We start from the raw sequence: 21066 nt of genomic DNA on the forward strand, positions 1-21066 counted from the left end.
CAGAAAATTGGTGACTAGGTAATAAAGTTTTTTCAGTCATACCAGCACACAAAATATCTATTATATAGCATAGGAGGACTGCCATCTACAATGTTGAGAATACCCACACTGACAAAATGGCACATATTTGAATTTACTTTCAGAAGGTGGTTATGGCACAGGACTTGTCATTTCATTGGCGTAGGACTCTTACAGTAAGAAAACTCAGTCCAACAATGCAGACTGGGATATGCTCTGAACCTTAAAGATTTAGAGATTGTCTAGGGCACTGAGAGTTTAAGTAGCTAGCTTGTCCAGACTCATATACAGAGAGTATATGTCGGAAGTAAGACTATAACCACTGCTCTTCCTGATGCCCAGGATGATTCTAGGTCCACTATTCTGTACTGCCTCTCATATTCAAAACTTGAAATATTAAAGCACAATAATGGCTCTGTTGGGACGGCTAGGTGACACAGTGAATAGAGAACTGACTAAGTTCAAATCTGACCTCAGACACTTAACACTTACTAGCCATGTGACCTTGGGCAAGTCACTTAACCCCAATTGCCCTGCCTTCCCACCTCCAAAAAGCAAAAAAAAAAAAAAAGGCTCTGTAATAATTTACATAGGAACTTAAGGTCCACAAGGAACTTTCCTCAAAAGAACCCAGTGTGAATTAAGTAGGTAACTCACATATGATTAATGACCTCTATTTTTATAGATAACGAAAAAAAGACTCAGAGAAATTCAGTCCCACAACTAGTGCCAGAGCCAGAACTCAGATCAAGGAGTATTCGTTCTACCATGCCAACAGCGAGATAAATCACAGCCATGCTCTGCTCCCTATACTTTGCTCCTTTTCTTATCAGATTTGCCACCAAATGAGGGAAAATTAAAGGCCTCTATTTCTGAGTTAGATACAAAGACAAATCATAGGATGTTAGAGAAAGAAAAGAGCCATGGTTTAGAAAACTATGTTGGGGCAGCCAGGTAGCACAGCGAGTAAGAGCACCAGCCCCAGAGTCAGGATGACCTGGGATCAAATCCAGGCTCAGACACTTAGCACCACACCCAGAAATAACTGGCCGTTGTAACCTTGAGCAACTTACTTTACCCCAATTGCTTAAAAAAAAAGTTTAAAAAAGCTATGTTGTTTACTTCTTCCATTGTCTGACGACTCAAGAACTACCTAGATCAGACAATTTACAACAATGTAATTAAGTGTTTGCTTCACATTTCTTTCCTTTTTCCATAGAGCTACTGATATACATTTGTGGTTTCTTTTTAATGCCTCGCTAATTGACTGGCATACTAAGAGAAAGCCTGTTGATGTGGTTGAAGAAGGGGGAAAAAATAAAGATTAAGATTTCTTATGAATCTGTCACATTTGGGAATCGAGGACCATATAATATTACTGCCCTCAAGCTATGGACAACTTCTATTCCCATCAAGAGTAGTGCCTCATAGGGCTGAAAGCAGCACCCCTTCATAACTTTGTCTACTTTTGGTACTAATCTCCAAGGCTCTTCAGTGACTTTTGAATCTTTTGATAATATCAAGTTTATTAAAAGCAGAGTAAAATTCATTGGCAGAATAATGGGGGGTGGGAGATGGACAGGAGCACTTTTTTGTGATTGTCTGGCTACTTTGGAAAGTATAGCCTGACCAAATTTTTTCTGGGTTCGCTAACATTCTCTTTGTTTATTAATTTCATAAGACTGATGGATTAAAAAAAAACACATTAAAGTGCCATATGTCATATTTAGAATACTTCAAAATTCATTCAAATGTATATTGCTCTCTAAACTCCATACCAACTCTAACTTTTTCTGAGTGTTTGATAATCATTAGAGCTGTCTTTGTACACCCTGTTTTTCCCTCTTACATCTCACCCCCACTTCGTTGGCATCCTTGGGTCCCTACCCCTACTTCTTTACCTCCTGTACTCCTTACCCAAATCCTTCACCCTATCTGAGGGGTTGATTTTCAATTTTGGTGGATAGAGAATGCTGCTAAAAGCTTACTTGGAAGGAAATGCAAGTTATTTTCATGGGTTCAACAAGCTGCAAAAACACTCTGCTGCCACTGCCCCCTCCAACTACTAGGCCTCAGTAATAAGGGAAAACACTGAGAACATGGACAAGAGATTGTCCATCAAAATGTAGTGTATGTTATTCTTATGGCCACCATCTGTCTATACCAGGATCATTTTTTTCTATCCCCACCAAAGATGGTTTCCATCTTCCCACAGTATAAGGTACTAGTGACTGACCTAAAGTGAAATGTGGTCAGTCAAATACACTTTCACATCACTATTATGCTACCAGACATTAACCCTCTTATTTACACAATCTAGTAAAAAGACAGAAGAATTAAAAGAAAGCACAAACTGAAATATATACCTGAAATGAGGCAATGCTATAGACACCATGCCATGAGCATAATGGTGGGTCACAGCCAGAAGTGACTTTTTTTTCAGCCTCTGAACCTATTGGTCAATGCTGAAATATATGGCTATTGAAAATTGTCCTTCAAGTCAAGTTGTTTTGTTTTGTTTTTAATTGAAAGCAAAGTTAGAACAAGTATAGCTCCACAAAGTTCTACTAACCCTGGATCTTGTGAACTTAAAAAAAAAACACTTCTTTTTGTTTTGTTTTTGTATCCTGAGGATTCCTTGAACGTAATAGGTGCTTAATAAATAAAAAGCTGATAGAGTGACTTGTACTATAACTGTGATGAGGGTCTGATAACTCAAACTTAACACTGTCCTATCTCTTTTTAAAAAGAATAATAGTTACAGATATTCATATGTATTTATATACATACACATATGTAGGTATGTATATATACACACATACACATACACACACATACTTAATGCGTCAATACTGCCAAGTCGTCTTCTCTCATTCACTTCTAACCATTGAGTCTGGCTTCTGACATCTTTATTCAACAGGAACTGCTCTTTCCAAAGTTATCAGTGCTTGCTTAGCTATCAAATCAGGATGCCCTTTCTCAATCTTGACCTCCTTGTAACATTTGACACTGTTAACCACCTTCTCCTCCTCAATACTCTCCTCTTCTGTGAATTTTGATTCTCTTCCCACCATTTCCTTCTGGCATTTCCTTCTCAACCTTTTTTTTTCTAGATCACCACATCCCACTACCTAACACTAAATTTACTGCAAGGTTCTGTTCTGGGACCTCTTTTCTTTTCTCTACACATACATTCTATCTTCATGACTTCATCAGTTCCTATGAGTTTAATTATCACTATGCAACTTCCCAGATCTATATATCCAGCCCTAGTCTCTCTCCTGAGCTCCCTTCTCAAACACTAATTGCCTATTTGATGCTCCAAACTGGATGTCATGTAGGCACATCCAAAACAGAACTCATTGTTCCTCTTCAACCCTCTGCTTAACCTTCCCTATTGTTGTCTAGAGCACCACTATCTTTCTGATCTCCCAGATTAAAACCTCTGCGTCACCTTCAGCTCCTCACTGTCCCTCACCTGCACTTCACTAGTTGGCAAGTCTTGTCAATTCTACCTCTGTATTTTCTCCCATATTCACTCCCTTTTCTCTACTTCACACAAACACCTTCATTGTGTTTCTCATCACCTAGGGCTTGGACTATGGCAGAAACCTCCTAATTGATTCCCCTAGCTTCAGATCTCTCCTCTCCTCATTCCATTCTCCTCACACAGCTGCCAGTGTGATTCCTCAAAACTATAGGAGGCATGATCAAGTCACTTATTTGCTCAACAAAATCCAGTGGCTCCCTATTGTCTAGGACCAAGTATAAACTCTAAGCACTTCACAACCTGGTTCCAACCTATTTTTCCATAAACTCTTCACTCCCTCCAAATGGTCCTTCTTGCTCTTCCTTATAGATTATTTCTAGTCTCTGTGCCTTTTACACATTCCTCACGCTCTCAACCCCATGACTGGAATGCATGCTCCCTTCTTACCTTTTACCTCTTAGAGCCCCTAATTTCCTTCAAAGTTCAACTCAAGTGTCACCTTCTACATGAACTCTTTCCCGATCCCCCTAGGTATTAGGATTTCCTCCCACCCCTGACAAATTACCTTGAATTTATTTTCTATGTATTTTGTATATATGTCTCCCTTTAATAGGATGTAAACTCCTTGAGGGCAGGGACTGTTATATTTTTTTTTTCTTTTTCATCTGGTGCACCTGGAACATGAAAGTGCTTCCTAAATTCTTGTTGACTTATTACAGGAATGGGGGGAAATTGTGGAGGGAAAAGAGCCAAGAGAAAGATCAGGCTTCCATCCAAATACACATCAATCGCTTTTTTTCAACCATTCTTCCTTTTTGTTTATAGAGTCTACAAGTGCAAAATCAGCTTTTACTTACAACTGTGTTAAACACTACCTGCCTGCCCTCTGAACCTCACTAGTCCCTGAATGAGGTCAGCCTGGTGCCGGTCTCCATTTCTATAAGCAATCCTGTCATTCAGGCTAACAGCAGTGATTCACTCCCAGGAGGTAAAAATGACTCAATTGTTGGACTTATTGACTCCAGGGAGGGCAGCTACTCTATCATTACCATAGAGTGCAAACAACCTGAGATCTGTGTTGGTCCACTTAAAATTACTATTTGCTGCAAAGGATTGGCAAAGCAATTCTTAAAATGATGGGGGTGAAAGTCAGAGAAGCCCCATTATGAGCTTTTCCTTTCCTTTAAGCAGGAGTGAGTAGTGGGTGGCTCTCTTTGAGCCTGACCCACTTAATACCTTTTGTTCACTTGGTTATATTAGCATATTGTAACTGACTATATTACCACCAGGGAAAAATGTCATATTTTCATGGGCAACTTCTTCATGGGTAGAAACTGCACCCCGATATAAATGTGCTGTAGATTCCATAGACCTCGAGGGGTGATGTCTAAAACAGAAGGAGCTGGTTGAAGGCACTGCCCAAAAATAGCTGCAGCAAGAACCAAGTGGCTGCTCAAATCACACACCAGAGGATCTACTTGGGAAAAACCAAATAAATTTAATTAAATAAGCAACAAAATTATTTTCCTGTCTCTATCTACTATACTTGGTTAATATCCATGACATACTGATGTTGTATAATTGCTCTTATGGAATGCTGCTGCTCACAGCCAAAATGAGCTGCTTCTGCACAAAGTCAGGCAAACTGGTGTCCCCACAGAGTTATCTCCTAAATTATTTATACTTGCAACACTTTCACATAATGGCAGTTTTAAACTCAAACAAACAAAGCAAACCATACAACAAAGGAAGAGGACAAGGAGGTGCAGAGACCTTTTTCCTCTTTCTTTCTGAACATCAGAAGGTAGATCAGAAACCCAAATAAGCACTGCAGAATTTGGTGCCCTCTGAAAATCTCAGGGCCTTGAAATCAGGTGATATCAAAGCTTTGGGGGAATTGTCAACCCGGATGAGGGATACAAATACCCACCTTACTTTCAGTCTGTGTGCCTAAACAACAAACTTTTTTCTTTACTTTGCAAGTTTGTCTTTCCCTTGACAAAAGCTCTTATTCTCACCAGCCCTCCCTTTTGGCCTCTTTACAAAAGAAAGGAAGGAGGAAAGGAAGGAAGGAAGGAAGGAAGGAAGGAAGGAAGGAAGGAAGGAAGGAAGGAAGGAAGGAAGGAAGGAAGGAAGGAAGGAAGGAAGGAAGGAAGCAAACAAGCAAGGAAGGAAAAGAAAATTTAAACTGTCAAGATGATATCAAAGAAAACATATATTGCCCTAATGTGTCATATTTACCTCTTTAGCTATGATTTCAGGGGTTTATAGCATTTCTTTCTACTGTCCACACCTGCCTTTCATATATAATCCATCAAATATTTAATCAACTTATGGAATCAACTTTGCTACTCATAGAAAATGAAAAAAAAAACATTCTTCAGTAGGCAAACTAGATAGCCTGTATATTTTACATTAATTAAAAATCCTAATTCAATTTCTAACTGAAGTGCACCACAAGTAATATTAAATAATTTGACTAATATGTTGGATCTACCTCTTAAACATCTTTTTTATCTTCCATAAAGCCTACAAAAATGCTTTGCACATAGTAGGCCTCAAATAAATATTTGATGAAAGAACTAATTATATTAGCAACCAGCATTTGTTAAGTGCTGGGTACTATGCTGTGTTACAGTTACAAATACAGTGACTGAAATTGGCCCTACTCACCAGGAGTAGAAAAAACAAGGACATAAATAAATTGATAGAAAATAAATTTCAAAAGAATTAATAAAAAATGCAAAGTCATTAACTATAAGATAGTTTGGAAGGGAGAGCTCCAATACATATTGCTCAATACATATGGGTACTAGGTTTGTTCCAAGATTTTCAAGAGTCTTATGTTTTTAGAATTAAAACTGAATTTTTAACCAGTGGAAAATGTGGGGCATTCATAGTATTGTAGAATTCATGTTAATTCCTAAGTAAACATGAATCCTTCCTATAGGAATTAAGTACTAATACAGGGACTTCTACTTAAGATGAAATTTCGAGATGATAGGATGTTAGGTTTAAAGTTGAATCATCAGTGCAATCTACCATTTTGCAATGAAGAAACTGAAGCCCAGAAAGAATAAGTAACTGGTCCCAGGTATTACACAGGTAGCAAGTGGCAGAATCAGTTCTAGACTCTAAATCCATCACTATTTCCACTATACCATGTTAAAACATTGTATCTAGGTTTTGCTTTTTTTGGAGGGAAGGGGCAGGTAGGGTAATTGGGGTTAGATGACTTGCCCAAGGTCACATGGCATGTGTGTGTGTGTGTGTGTGTGTGTGTGTGTTAAGTGTCTGAGGCTGGATTTGAACTCAGGTCCTCCTGACTCTAGGGCCGGTGCTCTATTCACTGCACCACCTAGCTGCCCCCTCTAGCTTTTTCTTAAATAAGAAAACTGAAGATCATAAAGTTTAAGTGATTTGCCCAAGGTTATGCAGTGATTTAGCAAAGGCAGGATCTGAACCCATCTCCTCTGACTCCATATTCAATTCTTTTTTCCATTCTGACACTCCTCGAATATGTGCTCACTTTAGAAAAATGACTATTGTCTTTAATTTTTAATTTACGCTGTTATAATTCCTTGTTGTTACAAGCAAAAAGGTGGGTCATGGCAGTGAAGTAATCACTGTGAACTGAAACTAATTGTCTTTCTAGGATAAATGTAAGTATAAATATAAATACATACAATATATATACCTACATGAATGTATATACATAGATGTGAATTATGGAAAGCAGTAAATTATTCTATCTGGAGATATTATCTAATTATACATATGTAAGATATATACATATAAATATGTTATATATGATATAGACATGTAATACACATATATTATACACATATATCACCAGATAGAATAACTGACTGGCTTTCTTTTTCTTAGTTTTTTTTTTTAGGGAAATAGGAATAATACAATTTTTACTTAAGTTATACAAATTTGAGGGAAAATACTGATCAGATTTTTCTAAGTGTACATATGACCTCCTACAAACACCTTCACCACCAACACCACCACCCCATACACACACACATACATACCCACATACAGCTTCTTCTCTCTTGACTCTGAGCTCATTTAAACTTGCTTCACCCAGAGGCCATCAATCAGTAAATTTCTTTGACTCCGAAACTATACAGATTTTCCCCTGGGAGTCAGGAGGACTTGAGATTGAATCCTACCTCAGACACTTAGTATTTGCCCTGTGACACTGGGCAAGTCACTGAGTCCCCCTCCACTTCAGATTCCTCATCTGTAAACTGGGGATTATAATAGTAGCATCTACCCTGCAGGTTATTGGGAGGATCAAAAATGAGAACGTATGTAAGGCTCTTTTCCAATCTTTAAGAGCAATATAAATGTTAGTGAGGCTAATTTTTTTTAAAGGATTAAAGCTGATATGACAATGTTGCAGGTTTGCTGGGTCTCTTGTGATTTATAAAGATACATTTTATGTCTTTTATGATTATGATGATGATAAAAATTTTGTTGGTGATAATATTGGAAAGACTGGCTATAACATCTGTGGGAGTTCTACAGGGATAGCAGTGTACTTACTACTTGACCAGCCGTCCTTAAACTTTTTTTTTTTATCATTAAAAAGAGGAAACTTACTTTTTATCCAATTTGCTCCTTGATTTTGATCAGCTTATTGTTATTGTATGAAAGTTTGCATAGAAAAAGAATAGATTTTGTTTACTTTCAATAGTAACAGAATATATTTTAGTAGCAATTTCACTTTAAAATAATTTAATAGTGATTTTAAGATAATATTATTTGTGTGTAGATAATTTTAAGTGAATTTAAATGTACTTTTCATGGATATTTTGTCTCTTCCTGACATGTGTCAAATACTTACGTAAGCTGTTTTCATGGCATGTTTTTTTTTAAGCCAATAGAAGAAATACCCTATATTCTAATTTCCAATAATTTCTCTAACAACTATCTTTTTATGTGGGTGATTAATCTTAGTGGGTTTTCTTCTTTCTTTTCAGTTAAAACAACCCTAAAATTCTGCTAGCGCTGGAAAGCTTTCTTATTTACTATTCTTTTTTAAAGTGTTAAAAACCTCAGCCTCTCAAACTAGAATACCACCTACAACTTAGCAAAGACCAGGAGGGTTGAGAAAAGGGTCCTCAGAATATTGCCAATCTTCCCCACTTCTTCTCTGCTATGTCCTTTCTTCTAAACCAGCAGGAGAACTGAAATAAAGATAAGAGCCTAGCCCATCCAAACACTTCAGGGAAACATCAATCTGATCTTTTTAAGCTCCCCTGCTGGTTTAGAGAAAGGAACCCAGCAAGGAAATGAAAGGGATAGGGGGATATTCACATGCATACCCCCTCCACAGCACCAACCCTTTTAGGTTGCTGATGCTGAGATAGTTTGTCCTAAGTTGAAGGACTGGGACTTCAGAACCATTTGTTTCACCACCAATTTAGGGGAAGGGATAGTCTTTTCACCATAAAAGTCAATTTGAAAAGTAAAAGATGGTTTTAAAGGACATTACAGTTTGGGAACCATCACACCTAATGGGGGTCTCTTTTAAAAAATCAATTTATTCTAATTTAGTAGCCACCATCTAGAGAAAACTTTCCCTTAAAAAAAAAAAAAAAAGATTGATCACCCTGTGGCCCTGTTTAACAAGTCCATAGTCAGTCCTCTTAAAATTTTCACATATGTGATTTTAAAACAAACAACCTTTCATCTAAGTCACCATTAAACAAGAAAATAATCATGTATTATCACAAATTAGGCCTTCTATATTTAAAGTGGCCACAGGCCTCCAAAAATTAAGGCCACAAATTCTCTGGACAGAGGGAAAAATGAAATAAGGCCTAATAGAAAATAAGGCTGTGATTTCTTTCCTAATGAAATATTTTGGTGATTTTATTTCTCTATTTTGAGGGAATATACTGTGGGAAGAGGGTCATTTGCAGATGTATTGGTTTCTATTATATCAAAACTAAAAATATTTCATTTATAAAATAAGATTTTACTGAAAATTGAAAGTTATATGTTGATATACTACAGGGAGTATATTTTTAGACCACTGAACCCTCATCAGGAATACTTTAAGAAAAGGAGATAACATTCTTTTGATACATGTAGCTGGCTATACTTTCTGTTATGGCCCTGTAATACAGATAATTTGGGAGGGAGGAAGAGAGGAAAGATGAGATGGTCCCCAAATCTATTCATTTGTTCAACAAACATTTATTAAGTTTCTGCAATGTGCAGTGCCCTGAGGTAGACCCTTGGGGGAGATACAAAGATAAATGAGTCATGTTCTCATCCATTAAAAGGATTATGTTCATATCTGTACATTCAATCCTAACCTTTCTCACTGTTCTCTAGTCCTATAGATCATCCAGCTACCTACATGACATCATGATGTGGTAGAAAGAGGACTGAATTTGAAGCTCATATGCCACTTACTACCTGAATAACCCTAGGCAAATCATTTTGATTCTTTGGGCCTCAGTTTCCTCATCTATAAAATGAGGAGGTTGGACAAAATGACCTCTGCCGTCCCTTCTGAATCTAGATCTATGGTGCCATGAGAGTCTTAGTAGAGGGAAATTTAATGTGTTGATAAAAATATATTTAAAATAATTTAAAAATTTAATCTTTAACCCATACCTTCACCACCAAGAGATTCTTTCCTAATTTTTACATTGCTATCAACTGTGCTATCATCTTTCCAGGTGACCAGTTTTATCTTGTTTTTCTTTTTTTTTTAAACTTTCATATGTCTTTCTGTCTCCCACATAGCTAATTCACCTAATTCAGAAAAATTCATTCTCTGTCACATTTTTGGGATTTTGCTGTTCCTTTTACTCTAAGTTTTTGTTCAGATCACCATCACCTCATCCCCATTTCCTTTAATTTCAGTAGCCTTCTTGGCCAACATATCATTCCTCTGACTCATACTGAGTTCACAGTCCACTAAACCTCCTCCTGCCCCTGTCTCTACTCAACAATTCTGTTTCCTCATGAACTGGTGTCTATCTACACCTGCCCCATTCTGCACTTGCGTAATGTTTCTTTGAACGCAAGATAATGACTTCCCTGTGAGATTACCTCTAAGTTATTCTGCATATGGCTTGCTTGTACATAACTATTTTTGTGTTCCCTTCCCTTCCCCCTCCCCCATTAGACTGTGAGTTCCTTGGGTGCAAGAGCTGTCCTTTAGTGCTTAGGACAGTGCCTGGAACACATTAAGTGGTTAATAAATGCTTGATTACTTGACCTGCTCTCTGTTGCTAGTGTATGTTATTACTGATTATTCCATCATTATTGATGTTCTCTTCTTCCTTAGCTTACCTAACACTTTTCTCTTGTCATTCTTGTCCTACCTTTCTTACCACTTCTTGTCACTGGCTCCTCATCTTTCCACCACTCTATAAACATAAGGATCCCCCAAGATTCTATCCTTGGGGCTTGCCTCTTCTTGTTCGGCAATTTTCTTCACTCTGTGACTTTAATTATAAACTTTATCTAAAGATTCCCACATCTCTCTCACCAGCCCTGAACTCTTCAGAGTTCAAGTCCCATATTCCTAACTTCATGTTCAAGATGCCATCTGATGTCCCAATCATACATCAAACTTACATTTACAAAACTTAACTAATAACCTCATTCACTATGATGCCTAGGGGAGGTGGAAGGGGACCCTGCCCCACTGTAAGCCCATTTACCTCTGATATTTTTCTGTCTCTGTATCTTTCCTACACTTCCCATGTCTAACCAGATTCCAAGTCCTGTCAATTCTAGTTCCTTAAATGTCTCTTGAACCCACCCTTTTCTTTTCATTCTCACTTCTACTACCTGGATCAAATATCTCATTTGTAAAGAATTTAGCAGACCTGGATCAAATATCTCATTTGTAAAGAATTTAGTAGAGTGCTAGTCATATATTTGCTTAATAAATGTATGTTACATTTCTTTCCCTTTCTCTCTGCTTCATCGACTCTCACATGGACTTACTTATTTTAATATATCTAACTGGTCCTGTTGATTAAATGGAGCCATGGAGAGTCACACACGACTGAAAAAAATGACAACAAAATTGGTAGATATAACCTACATAAATAAAAGTTCTTTGGGAATTCCTTAATAATTTTTAGGATTGTAAAGAAGGACTAGATCAAAATGTTTGAGAATTGTTGGACTAGATGATCTTCATGGTCTTCTTCCAATTTGGTGCTTCTCTGTATCTTTAGACCAGAAGCCATCTGTTTTCCTCCCTTCTGCGAAGGATTTATTTACTTACTTATTTTTTAGATATTCATTCATCACTGGTATATAAGTAATAAGTTCTAGAAAAATAATTGGTGAAAATATTGCCAGTTGGTTAAAAAAAAAATGCTGGCTAGTAAATTCATGAAGCATATCTTCTAGCATACAGAAATAATTTTCTACCTTCCATACAAAGCTTCATTGACCTGGCAGGTTGATCCTCTTGAGAATAAGATAATGGGTAGGAAGCCATATTAATTCTTAGCAAGTAAGATGCGGGTGGCATGTGTGGTAATTTCCCCAAATGTTATTCAGGGAGGCTTTTGTCAGTGTAAGTTGCTGATAATGAGACCAGCACTATGGAAACCAATGCATTGATGATTTGGGGGTCACTTTTGCTAAAGTGTTTTTAATACATTTTCTTTAGTTTTAAAATGATCAAAGTTATTGTTGGGGAATGGACTTGTAATTTCATCAGTGTGAAGAAATCACTTCTGGTGTGGAAACTCCCTCCACTAATGCAAAGCAAAACTTGACCTGTGCCTTATTAGGATTAGCAAATTGCTTGGGGGCACTGAGAGGTTGGCTCAGTCACACAGAGTGTCAGAGGAAGGACTTGAACCCAGTCTCCCTAACACCAAGGCCCTAACACCAATCAATACACTGCTTTGTCTCACTACATATAATGAAAATTATATAAAGATTAGACAGATCAAATTACTTTGATTTTGGTCTGTCCAGTGACAGGGGAAAAAAAAAATAAGTTTTTTTCCAGACTATCTTTTTCCTCTTCAACTGAAATATTTTAATGACAATAGAAGGAGGAAATGATTGAAATTTGGTCATTGAGTAGGTCAGTGGCTCCAAAAATAGAAGCTCACTTAGGGTAAAATTTGCTGTCAGGAAAAATGGAGTGTTCTTTCTGAACTCAGGAACTGGTAGTTCATGTGCAGCTTGGTCGTCGATGGTTGCTACAATAAGGCTCCTTTCATACAGGTGTGTTTATGCCCCAGGCTTGCTGGCCAGAGTCCATTCCATTTACAGAAGCTGAATTAAACAATAACTACCGCATTGCAAAAAAAAAAAGGGGGGGGAGTGGGAGGGAGAAAAAGGTGAGCGTCAAAGGAGATGCCTGAGAGCTTTGTTAGGGCCAAGAAAAACCCTGTTGCAGTTGTCAGAGCTTGTTGATGTTGCAGGGAACGGCACATTTTTTTTTCTCCTGGATTTTGTGGTTCTGCCTTAGGAAAGAAAGTAAAATAGAACGGAAGAACAAAGTCCTACTCTATAAATCAGCAGCTGCTCCTTGCCAGATCAAAGGAGTGACATTTTTGCTCCTGGACTACTTGTCCACTTGAGGGCTTGACAGGCAGCTAACAGCTGGCCTGCTCTACAGTCTAGGAGAATCAGCCTACATCTTCTTCAGAGCGGATGACAAGCTAATCAGAGATATATCCATAGCACAGGGCATAGGAGTGCACCTTGATCTCTTCAAACACATCTAATACATAATTGCTAAACAGCTCAGTGAATTTTTTTTTCCTGGCAAGTTAATGCTTAGGTAGTTTCCACTGAGAAGTAGGATAGAGAATTAATACTTCCATCAAAGGTGAGCATAAAAGTTAAACAGATGTTAAATTCATCAGGATTCCCTCCTCTTAGGGCGAATTAGTAAATGACGAAAACTTAATAGTAACTCTCCAGAAACGTTTGTAACTGACTGTCAGGTGACTTAAGTGGTTGAAAAATCCAGTCTGGAGTATCCAAACAAATGAACAGGTTTGGGAATTAAGGATCCATTTGAAAATGGCTTACAGCCTTTCCTGCTGATAGGCTGGAATAAAATTGCCATGTGCCTTTGGTATTTGGTAAAAGACGTTGTTGTCAGAACCTCTTATAAGCGGTAGGTATACCAACCTGAAATTTAAATATCAGTAGTAAAACTTTAAAAGTAATTCAGCTTCTAGGTGATTCTCATCAGCAATAAATAAAGTACAGGTTTGAGGTAATATGCTACATCTTCTGTCTATTGACTTAGCATTTTATCTTGAAGGGGATAGATCTGAGTTGTGAAAAGCTAGAGAATCTGTGTTTCCTCTCCTCAGGTTTCAGGTAACTCTAGAAAAAGTGTATTTATAGTTTATGATAAATAACCACATATGAATAATCGGATGTCATCCTGAAAAGAGTAATAGTGCTTCAAAAATCATAACCGGCTGGGATGTTTTGTTATGTGCCATCAGGTGTGATTAAATTCATGGAATAGTGTTTATTGTTGCTCAGCATTTGAAAAGAAATAAAATGGTAATTTTTTATCTAGTTGGAAATGTCTCAAAAGCTTTTGCTCCTCTCCCCACCCTAAAAGCCATATTGTTAGTTACATAAGGCTTATGAGAATGTACCCCCAAATGAATTAGCCTACCGACTGATCTGGTTTTACTGATCTGGCTTCACCTCCAGCAAGTTCATAACCATATAATAAAATGAATGAAGTTGTTATAAATTGTTCTAGGCCTAGGGCAGGTGAGCAAAATATTGTTTTGGAGTTCAGGATACGTAGAAAGCATGTGCACTAAATTTGATTTGAGCAAACAAGTCTGGCCCTGTGTGTAGGCAGATTAGGTGGCAGCCTATACAATAAGAATGAGAGCAATGAGAAGTCCACCTGCCCCAAACATCTCCCTGACTACCTGCCACAGTATTTGAAATTCTCACCATCAGAGTTACACAGTACACTTTGAATTAAGACACTGTGAACAAAATGCCCCTGATGTGTTGAATGAGTGTTGCTTTGGAGGTATATCATCAAGATGAAATCTTAGCAATTGGAGGAACCTCAGAAATCAGCTAATCTGACTCCCTCATTTTACAGAGATGGAACTAAAATGCAGAGTGGTTAAGTGACTTGCCTCACATCACGCATGGCGTATTAGGTCAGCAAGAGTTTGTTTATCAGATTGGTTAGCTGTCCTCTCTGAGAGAATATAGTCCTTTTTTTTTAAAGGATGTAGATAAATTTTGAGAGAATTTAGGAGAAAACCAGAAAAGTCTGACACATGGCATTATTGAGGAAGTCATAGCTCAGGGTTGTGAAATGCAGTAGAAGAAACCAGGTAATCAAGGCATCCCAGTCGTCTTATAGTCAGGCAAAACAAGAATACTGAATGAACAGGTGGAGGAAAACCAAGAACAAACGTTTAGAATAATAGGGTATATTTAGTTGTAAAGGAACTTTAAGACGATCTTGTTTGGGTCCCTCATTTTTCGCCTTCTTTGACATTTTGCCTAAAGTCTACTTCTCCAGGAGACATTCCCCTAATGAGAATGCATTCACAGATGTGCAAAGTATTTGTGATCTTTGCTAGCAAAATGTATTTCCCCCAATCTTGTAAGTAGAAAGATATGAGTCAAAATACCACTGGGATTATCCTACATAAGTCGATGGACCTCTACATGCCTCAGTCAACCCCTCACAACAATTCTGGTTGTGATCTGTACTGGTGGAGAGAAACCCCCACTTTGAAAGGAAATACAAATTGTGGTACAAGTTGAGTTTTGTGTATAAATCTAATATTGCATTAAATTGTCACTCTAAAGTAATGAAAATTATTTAAAGCTATGGAAGTAATATTAAGCAGCATATGCAATTCCCATTCATTTGCCTACTGTGTACTTCTATAGCTATTTAACAAGACCTGCTGTCTAGCCATTGATATGAAATGGGCTTGCACACATAACCAACCATTCATGTGCCTGAACACTCATTCTAAATCATCAACCTGGCTTAACTGATTTAGTCATTTTAATACATTTTTTTTTTGCTTTTTGAGGGCAATTGGAATTGTGACTTGCCCAAGGTTACACAGCTAGTTTTTGTGTTAAGTGTCTGAGGTCACATTTGAACTCAGGTTCTCCTGATTCCAGGGCTGGTGCACTATTAACTGGACCATGTAGCCACCCCCATTTTAATACAGTCTTTAGAAAAGTCTCACTCTTAGCCAGAATCACAGCATAGAGAAAATTGCTTTCTTGTGATCTTGAGGGAAAAAAAATGAGGAAACAATAACTGAATTACCTCGATGTGGGCATGAGGAAGAGTTTTTTTAAAAAAAGGCAAAATCTTTCATTGTTGCCAGGGTTCAAACATCGTTCCTGGAACTTTCAACTTCAGGCTTTGAAAATTAGACCTCTATGTATGAATGTTTGTGGTAGGTGAATGTGGAGGTGCTTTTTATTTGTGAAATTTTGAGATTCAAATTTTTGTGCTGCCTGCAACATCTCCTTGCACTGCCCTCCCTCCCTCCCCCACACTTATCAGATGCACAGTCCTATCCATGACATTTACTAGTTGTGTGACCCCCCTGTTTGTCTCAGTTTCCTCATCTGTAAAATGAGCTGAAGAAAATGGCAAATCACTGCAGTACCTTTGCCAAGAAAATTTCATATAAGATCATGAAAAGTCAGACACAACTAAAAAAAAAAAAACCCAAACCAAAATGAAGAACAACAACAATTTACTTAACCCTTCCAATGAAAATGATTTCATGTCTTAATTTTCTTGACTGAAGAGAATCTACAGGCCTGGAAGACTTCCAGGTGACGGCACTTTGCCTTGCATTTTCTTAGAAAAGGAATACTGCCTAGAGGAATTGGTTACCAGGTGTGGCATAAAGTAAGTGAACCAGAAAGAAGGGATTTATCAGCCATTTAAAGGAGAGGGGAGGAGGGGGGAGAAAAGAAAAGAAACTCAACAACAATCTGGAATGACACCCAAGCCTACTTCTGTCAGTCTGAGATATGCTTTGGAGTAAAAAATTCTTTAAAAGAAAAACCAAGGTGGTCAGATTTCAGTTGCAGAAACGTGTACAAAGCCATGTCGTTTGATTCTCCTTTAAGGGGGCTATTGGTCTCCAAGAGATATAATTCCAGGAAAAAGATAACTAACTCTCAATGATAACCACTGGATTTTTTTTTTTACCATATTTGTTTTCTCTGAGGAAAATATTGACAGAGAGAAGTTGTATTGTTTTCAGAATGTTACTAGATTATAAGAAATAGGTTCTCAGCCATCAAGTTTGGTTATATTTTAAGTATCACTTGTATTAAAGTATCTTCTATTTAGATGAATTTTAGATAGAAAGTTTTCAGTCTTGTATATTTAGGCTATATATACAGAGCTAAATGTCTGGAATCTAATCTGAGACAATACAAATCAATGGACCCACTACAAGTTAGGGTGCTAATTTTCTAAGTATTGCACTCACAAATAGAATAATGTGCAGTCCTTAAAACGTCACAAGGTGTTAACTCTCAGGACTTCTTCCATAAAAAAAAATATCTCTCACACAAACTACACAGACCTCAAAATGATCTTAGCAGCTGTTTGATACCTAGTTTTAGGTATCTCCCCCCCCAAAAAAACGCCTACCTTTTAGTGAAATAACATTTTCTTAAGATGGAGGCCTATCAAATTCTCACAATTGGATCATTATAGAATGACATTGTAGCAAATTAATTTTAAAATATTGTATAAAGAAGAAATGAAAATAGGTAATACTTGATAGGATTTTCTCCTTTTTTTTTTTAAGTTGGGTGAAGCAGGATGCATTTTGGTTCTTTGGATGTCTCGAACAATTTTTTAAATGTTTTGGGTTTGGCAAAATCCAAAAAGTTTTTGCCAAGACCCTCTTTTCCTCTTATTTGTAAAACCTGTGTGAAATTCAAGGATAACTTAATCCATATGTGTCTGATTCATTTACACTTAACTCATCAAAATGTTATTTGTAAGAATCATTTAATGTCCAAGAAACCTTCTGAGCTTTCTTTAAATAAGCCTTTTGTTTCTGAAGTAATAAGTTGAATTTTTCCATGGGAATGGAACTTGGATTTTCAAAAGTTCAAGTTCAATAGTTTGCACATTAGAACCTACAAATTTTACGGGGAATCTAAATGGATAGTCATCTACTACTACTAAACCAGTCTAATAGAATGTCCATCTTTTTGCTGAAATATAAAGAATTGCTTTTAAATAGATCAAAGGAAATGGAAAAAAGTTTGCATGTTTGACGTAATTCTATGAAATGATCATGGATAGAAATTTCCTTTTTACCAATACTAAGCAAATTAATATCAGACCTAGCTTGGGGGAAAAATAATTTAGATGTGCTGAAAATTTTGGTGTGTTTTCTGGTAGAAAGACTTCTGGCTCCCATGGCAACATGGAGTGGTTTTTTTTGTTTGTTTGTTTTTAATGTGAAAGTTTCCTTCTAACGAGAAATTCATATTATTGCTAATTGTTTTTTTAAACCATTTGTAATATTTATAAGTGATTCCTTGATCAAGAACCTTAGCTACCTCAATAGTTTCTTGTTTAAATCCTATATCATTTTGGAAAAGTGGTAAAATTATTAATCTGGACAGGAATGGTGATGGGAATTTATCACATTTGGGTGGGGGAAGGCAATTTTGGAAATTCCAAATGAAATCAGTGGACAAGAGCAAAACCACCATCATCCTTTGAAAAAAAAAAGGATCTTATGGACAAAACACTTTGGAAGTTCCTATTCATATTGGCTCAGCAGAACTAGGCTGAATTGGACTCTATCCTCCACCTCCTCTGAAAAAGCCACTGCCATAACTTCTAATGAACATCAAGTCCATACCATGGTAACTTGCTGAAAATGTAATCCTGGAGTGACATTTCCAAGTTCAGTGTGCCTTTAAAGACCTGCTAGGACACAGAATGCTTTTTTAATGTTCTGTATTGTTGTGTAAACCTCATTGAAAAACCTTTTGAGCAGACCCCCCCCTTTTTTTTTTTACTAATGTAAACATTCTGAGAAGTATCCAAAGAAATGACCTTTAAGTGAACCTTTAACCTTCCCCTTAATTATTTGTTTGAAGACAGTGTGGAGTTCTCCTGCTGAGAACTAAGAACCATGATGCCTTGCTGTTCAGTGAGTGAGGGAGTGTTTTGGGGAACTGGAGAGAGAGAGACATAAATAAGGGAACAGCTACCAGATGTAAATAATAAAAGAGTAAAAGGGTGAAATTAAAAAGGGAAAAAATAGCAATTCGTTTTACCCAAGGAGTTGGAGAGTAAAGGGGGAAAAAAAAACAGGATTAGCACTTAGTAGCCCATAAAGGAGGTAAAATCTTGCCCTTCTCCTAGGAGAAGAGAAAACATTCTTATCTGGCTTTTCTGATAATCTCTATTGGCCTTAACTTTAGCTGATAAAAGATGACTGGATGCAAAAGGTTCAGGTCAGTTCTCTGTTGGTACAGCTACAGAGGTGATAGGAAAAGGTGAGAAATTAAGCTCCTATCTGTGACCCTTTGTCCAGAAGAAGGGAAACTGCTGGAAGTCCTAAGGATAGGGTCAGATGTACCTCCACCTGGTTGAAATCACCACCGGTATCTCAAGATAATCTGGGGAAGGCAGAGAGATGCAGATCACACTTTCTCTTTGTCTTTACTTTGTATCACTGAAGCTTCCTCTTAGCCAATCCAAAGGCATTTTTTGACAACTGAGCAATACTTTCTTAAGGAATCAAGAAGGTTTTGGATACAAACACCATATGCAAAAGAGCCCTTTGGTGTTCCTTGCAGCATTTCGGCATCTGTCTAGCGGAATTCCCACTAGAGTGCTTACTGCAGGTATAAACAAATAAATGTGTACTGTCTTTTCTCGTCTGTGATGGACTTTAACCTTGTAGGAGCGCCGAGCTCCGAGTGCCTCCTTGACGCTCAGCTAAGAATGCTGGGATTCTGCTGGCTAATCAGCAGAAGTATGAGAGTAAGGTCAGGCAGAATTGAATTTTCAGTTCTTGACTGTAGCAGTAGCAGGGGACCGTGGGGGCACAATGGTGGCGAACTAAGATTCCTGAAGGGGAGGGGAGCTAAAGGCCAAACTTCATTAAGGCAGATTTGTGCTCAAGATTTGAAAGTGGAAAAAAAAATATTTGAAGTTATTATTGTTCCATGTTATTTTTATTTTTAAGCCATTACATACCAATATTCCGTCATGGAGCACGGGCCCATGCACACATGCTAAAAACACAGAGTTATGGAATCTTTATGTAAATTCCACACTGGGCAATGCATATTTCTCTAAAGTACAGGGATGAGTAGACCTGGCAAGTGGCAGAAATTGCTTTGTTTTCATTAAGTTTAGAGAAATAAAGTGGATTCTTTTTATCATCCTACTTCAGTCTGTACATGAATATTTGATGGGCATTATTAAACATTAAAGTAACATGAAGTAGGCACTTATTTTTGGGTTGCCAACAAAATTAGATCCAGGCTTTTTTTTTTTAAATGAAGTAACTAACTGACTCTCTCCCCTAACATTCCTGTGATTCATCCACTACCTGATTTTAAAAAGTTACTTTGGGACTAATATTAAACATGTGTACCTGAGGCACCCCCCTTTCTGGTGAGTTGAAAGGTGCCTTAGTTTATGGTTGGCAGTTACCTTATCCTCTGCCCTGGGTGTCCCAGCATTGGCTGAAAAGGTCGCCCCCAACTGGCACTGACCTCTAAATGACCCCTGACTTTACAGGCTCAAACTGCAGGAGTTGCTGAAGAGCAGAAGTCTTTCTGGGCCAGCACTTATTGCTGCTGTGTTGGTGATAAAACTTCAGACAGCCTAATTGATGGCTTTGCTGACCTAACAATACCTTGTGAAAGCAGAGAGTGCAAAGCCTGGTCCTCATTTATGGCCAGCTGCAAAGGAAAGCTGAATCTCCCAAAGATGGGGGAGTGAGGAGGGGGAGGAGGAAAAGGAGAGGGGGGAGAGGGAGGGAGGAGAAGTCTTCCAGCCTGTGAACTTTAACCAGGTCCCTACTTGTTCTGAGAAGCAAAGGCACAATTGTAATTTAACAGAAGTTCTCCTTCCCATTTAGAACTTTATTTTCCCAGGCTATCTACCAAATTGGCTTGGAGTTGGCTAGCGAGATGATGGGAGATGAAGAGCCAGTTAACTATTTTTGAGCATTTAGGGGGAAAATTGCCTTTAAGGTCAAACCATACTTTCCAATACATGCTCAACTGTATTGAAACTGCTGCAGTGTTAATGTAAAGGTGTTCAAAATGCCCAGAAAGAGAATTTGATGAATGGACTTCTGTTCTGTTCCAGGTTTATTAATGCCAGAAGAAGAATAGTACAGCCTATGATTGACCAGTCAAATCGAGCAGGCAAGTTCCAACTAATATCTGTATTCAGATCCCACAGGCTCAAATCCTCACCAAGTTATTCTTCAAGGAGTTTCATCACCTGGTAAATAAATGCCTCCACCAGGCATTCTGGGAGATTTTTT

General features: G+C 37.7%; 1 protein-coding gene across 6 annotated transcripts in view; it reads left to right on the forward strand.

Annotated features, from left to right (window-relative positions):
* MEIS2 (Meis homeobox 2) overlaps window positions 1-21066 on the forward strand; it is a 231572-nt gene that overhangs the window by 204948 nt on the left and 5558 nt on the right. For 4 of the 6 annotated variants that reach the window (XM_069097626.1, XM_069097629.1, XM_069097627.1 and 1 more), the window contains exon 10: window positions 20886-20944. In XM_069097626.1, the coding sequence (XP_068953727.1) occupies window positions 20886-20944 (59 nt within the window). Of the gene's footprint in view, window positions 1-20885; window positions 20949-21066 lie in introns of all 6 variants that reach the window. The other 2 variants (XM_069097628.1, XM_069097631.1) reach the window with 1 other exon arrangement.

This window comes from Petaurus breviceps, unplaced genomic scaffold (assembly GCF_028583685.1).
Source record: "Petaurus breviceps papuanus isolate PSGF00001 unplaced genomic scaffold, PetGlider_PUasm1.0 37, whole genome shotgun sequence".
NCBI classification, from domain to species: Eukaryota; Metazoa; Chordata; class Mammalia; order Diprotodontia; family Petauridae; genus Petaurus; species Petaurus breviceps.